This window comes from Orycteropus afer, unplaced genomic scaffold (assembly GCF_000298275.1).
Source record: "Orycteropus afer afer isolate SDZICR_OR568_19922 unplaced genomic scaffold, OryAfe1.0 scaffold00102, whole genome shotgun sequence".
Classification (NCBI taxonomy): Eukaryota; Metazoa; Chordata; class Mammalia; order Tubulidentata; family Orycteropodidae; genus Orycteropus; species Orycteropus afer.
This window is the reverse complement of record NW_006921689.1, coordinates 3,260,364-3,265,251: the sequence shown is the minus strand read 5'-3', so window position 1 is coordinate 3,265,251 and position 4,888 is coordinate 3,260,364. Positions and strand designations below refer to the sequence as shown.

The following is a 4,888-nucleotide window of genomic DNA, read 5'->3' as shown; positions in this document are numbered from 1 at the left end:
GAGCTCTGGTGGCATAGTGCCTAAGACATTTATTTGACTGCTAACCAAAAGGCTAGCAGTTCAACCCGCCAGCCACTCCTCAGAAGGAAGTTTGGTCAATCTACTTCCGTAGAGATATTGCTTTGGAAACCCAAGGAGAGATCGCTATGAGTCGAATCCAACTGGACAGCAGTGTGTTTAGTTTTTTGATATTGAAGTTTTACATGTAATTATTAGATTTTTATTTTTAAAATCCCTTAAGTCTCCTGTCTGGTTACTGTGTTCTTAAAGCTATGTGAAGGCACACAGAAAGTATAGAATTAGGAAACATAATGCCTAACACTGTGTGGTTCTTCAAACATTAACATCTTCCACAAGTGCTTCCATCAAAAGCTTAACATATACTATCATGATGATTGAGGACTGAATAATCAGTTTAATTTCTTGGTCTTAAATATGAGTTGGAATCAGCTAGATAACTGTGTTTTTGTTTTTATTGTAAGCAAGCCCATGTGAACTCCTTTCCAAAGTGTTCCTGCAAACATTCCACTTTTAAAAAACTTGATATAGTTACAACACACAAGGCCATACTCTTCTTAGATTTCCTTACTTTGATGCATTTTTTCCTAACCTCAGCTAGCACTTCTGAGCCTATGAATATTGGCCAATGAATTAGATTCAGCCTGATCTCGTGTCTCAGCAACAAAATACTCAGCTACACTGTATTAGTGATGAAAGTAGAAGGAGTAAAGAGAACATGGAGGCTCTCTGCTCCTCCCGGTTCGACAGACAGCCGCACTCTCTTGTGCAGTCCCAGGTGCTTCGGTGAGACACGATGGTGAAGGTCGGAGTAAATGGATTTGGCCGTATTGGGTGCCTGGTCACCAGGGCTGCTTTTAACTCTGGCAAAGTAGATGTTGTTGCCATCAATGACCCCTTCATTGACCTCAACTACATGGTCTATATGTTCCAGTATGATTCTACCCATGGCAAGTTCCATGGTACCATCAAGGCTGAGAATGGGAAGCTTGTCATCAATGGGAAGCACATCACCATCTTCCAGGAGCGAGATCCCACCAACATCAAGTGGGGTGATGCTGGTGCTGAATATGTTGTAGAGTCTACCAGCATTTTCACAACCATGGAGAAGGCTGGGGCTCACTTGAAGCCAAAGGGTAATCATCTCTGTGCCTTCTGCCAATGCCCCCATGTTTGTGATGGGTGTGAACCATGAGAAGTATGACAACTCCCTCAAGATTTTCAGCAATGCCTCCTGCACCACCAACTGCTTGGCCCCCCTGGCCAAGGTCATCCATGACAACTTTGGCATTGTGAAAGGACTCATGACTTTGGTCCATGCCATCACTGCCACCCAGAAAACTGTGGATGGCCCCTCTGGGAAACTGTGGCATGATGGCTGTGGGGTTGCCCAGAGCATCATCCCTGCATCTACTGGTGCTGCCAAGGCTGTGGGCAAGATCATCCCTGAGCTGAATGGGAAGCTCACTGACATGGCCTTCCATGTCCCCACCCCCAAAGTATCCGTTGTGGACCTGACCTGCCATTTGGAGAAAACCATCAAATATGATGACATCAAGAAGGGTCCCCTAAAGGGCATCCTGGGCTACACTGAAGACCAGGTTGTCTCCTGTGACTTTAACAGTGACACCCACTCTTCCACCTTTGATGCTGGAGCTGACATTGCCCTGAACGACCACTTTGTTAAACTCATTTCCTGGTATGATAATGAATTTGGCTATAGCAATAGGGTGGTAGGCCTTATGGTCCACATGGCCTCCAAGGGATAAGAGCCTCCTGGACCACCAACCCCAGCACTAATACTAGAGGAAGAGAGAAACCCTTGGCTGCTGGGGAGTCCTTGCCCCAACTCCATCCCCAACACACTGAGAATCTCCCATCCTCTGTAGTTTCCAACCAGACCCCCTAAAGAAGGGGAGGGGCTTAGAGAGCCCAACCTTGTTGTGTACCATCAATAAAGAACATTATACCTTAAAAAAATAAATAAATAAAAGAGAGAAAACATGGACAGCATGAGTCTCACATTTTCGATTGAGTTTGTCATACTGAACTGCAAATATGTAAATTTGCAAGCTGCACAAGTTTTTATGGAAGATACTGTTGAAGAAAAGATATAAAATGCATGATATTTTGAGTTACTTCTCTGGCTTTAAGGCTAATTTTAAGCATAAAATAGTTTAAAATGAAGTAGAAAAGTCATAAAAATCAAACACCTTCTATTTCATGTAGCTCCTAAGACCTCCTTTTCTTTACTCTTCTATACAGTTTAGATGTTGTTGTTATGTTGTTGTTATGTGCCCTCGAGTCAGACCCGATTCATAGAGACCCCTCCTTGGGTTTCAAAGGCAGTATCACTACAGAAGTAGATTGCCTCATTTTCCTTCTGAGGAGTGGCTGGTGGGTTTGAACTGCCAGCCTTCTGGTTAGCAGTCAAGTGCCTTAGGCACTACACTGCAGTTTAGATATAACTCCTCAAAATTGTCTATTTACTTTGAAAACTGCTCCCCACAAAAGTTGGTCTTTTCCCAATTATTCATTTGCATGTATTAAAAATCATAATATGGCTGTATATAATTTAGTGTTCAGTTTTTAAATGGTTCCCAAGGAAAATTAAAAATAAAAACAAAAAATTGCTTTCCTAGTTCATTTTTTATTGCCTAATTTGTGCTGGTTTTATAAAAGTTTTAAAATTAGAATTTGATTCTATTGCACATATGGTTAAGAAATAAATCTCTATTATTTATTTCTTTGTTGTTTTAAACCATTTAACTAGAAACAAGCAGTCTTTTTTATCTTTATACATTTTAAATTTTTTGTTTGCCTAATTATGGAATTCAAACATATTTTCTGAGTAAACCAGGTAGAGAATTCCTTCTGGGAGAAATCATCTAGCATATATTTCTGTATTTATAAGTCTTTGAAAAATAGATGATACATTACTCATTATGGCTTAAATTTTGTCTAAATTGAGTGATTTGAAAGCCATTAAATTGGAAAGAGACTGGCAAGGCAGTATGATTTAGTGGAAGGACCATCAGATTTGGATCAAAACAACAACAACAAAAAAAGAAATACTAAATTACCATCAGAACCCCAATTAATATTAATTTTGTAATATTAATCAATCCTTTTTTACTTCATTGTTTTACTTCGCTCATATGTGAAAAATACTTTATAAGAAGACTACTGTCTGAGGAGAGAAGTTCTAATGAATGTATTGATGTATCACAAATTATTATATATTACCTAGTTATTAGAGAATATTTTTGTGCTTCAGTATTTATCAAATTGACATTTTTTCAAGTCTTTCAGCCTCTTTCTATAGTTCGCATTAGAGATATTAATGATGGACTTATGCATTTGACACTGAGGAAAAGCTGAATATCACATGAACTATTTCATCTTCCTCTTTTGTCAATTATATATCTTCTAATCCCCTTCTACCTACTCCCATTGTCACCTGTTTTGCTCACATTGGACAGTGACGTGTCCCAGTCATTTAGAATGACTCTAGAGAAAATATAAGGAAGTTAAAAAAAGAGCCAAACTGATGTCACAAAATGCTGTAAATTCTTCATAGGTATTTTAGGGAAGCCTTCAGTATGGATTACACTTCAATATAAAGAAAATGAAAATCCTCACTACTAGACCAGTAAGACACATCATGATCAACAGAGAAAAGATTGAAGCTGTCAAGGATTTCATTTGCTTGGATTTAGAATCAATGCCTACTGTGCTGTAGTAAATTATCAGGTATGACTTTTCTAGCCATAAGTCTTTGCAAACTCTGTGGTGGAATTTGCTGTGAGCAACTGAGGAGCTCCTGATTGTAAAAGTTATCCACCTGGGGTATTTCTGTTGGGCGCAACACAAAGCAATGTTCTGGGAGGTTCCCGCTCTCTCTCAGGTGCTTAGAATTCGGATGTTATGATTGGTTGGTTTGACCACTTTGCTGGGCTCAAAAGGAGCCCTCCTAGAGGCAGAAGTCTCTCTGACCTCTGGCTGAGGAAGACGAACTGCAGAGAAAGAGATACCAAGAGACATGCACTGCTGAGAAAGAAACACTGAGAGATATGCACTGCTGAGAAAGAGACACCAAGAGACATGCATTGCTGAGAAAGAGACTGAGAGAGACTGTTGGTTGAGTGATGGTGGGCTGGGAGCGAGGCTGAACGTCGTTCCTGAACTTGAATTGTAGCCTGGTGTTTCCCTAATAAACCCCATAATCTGTGAGTTCTGTGTGGCCACTGCAGTGAATTATTGAACCTGGCAGATAGGCTTTGGGTGCTGTGGGAGGAACAGTTTTTGTAAAGGGCTGGCATGTCTGTCCTTGCAGGAATGGGCCTTGGGCTACTGATAGTGATTCTGTCTTCCTCTTGTGAGGTTAGAGGAGGTCAGAAGATGTGGCTTCCTTGCTCTTTTAGCACCCGTGGAAGCAGCAATCAGGAAATCAAATGACATATTGCTTTGAGAAAATCTGCTACTAAAGACCCCTATTAAATGTTAACAATCAAAGATGTAACTTAGAGGGCTAAGATGTGCTTTATCCTAGCCATAGTATTTTCAACCACCTCATGCATGAGACAGCTAGACAATGAACAAAGAAGACTAAAGAATTGATGTGTTTGAATTATGGTACAGATGAAGAATATTGAGTATACCATGGATTTCCAGAAGAAGGAGCAAATCTGTCATGTATAGCCAGAAGTATAGCCAGAATGCTCCTTAAAAGCAAGGATGGCAAGACTTTATCTCATGCATTTTGGAGATGTTATCAGGAGGAACCAGTCCCTGGAGAAAGACATCATGCTTGCTAGAGGATCAGTTGTTATGTGCCGTCGAGTCAAACCCGACTCATAGCGACCCCTCC

At 40.4% G+C, this 4,888-nt stretch overlaps 1 protein-coding gene across 1 annotated transcript; it reads left to right on the top strand.

The window, feature by feature from the left end:
- The first annotated feature begins 814 nt into the window (after positions 1-814).
- On the top strand, positions 815-1,787 carry LOC103199036 (glyceraldehyde-3-phosphate dehydrogenase-like). The gene is given in 2 exon segments (XM_007943245.1): positions 815-1,146; positions 1,148-1,787. Coding segments are annotated over 2 exon segments (972 nt in total).
- Positions 1,788-4,888: the final 3,101 nt, after the last annotated feature.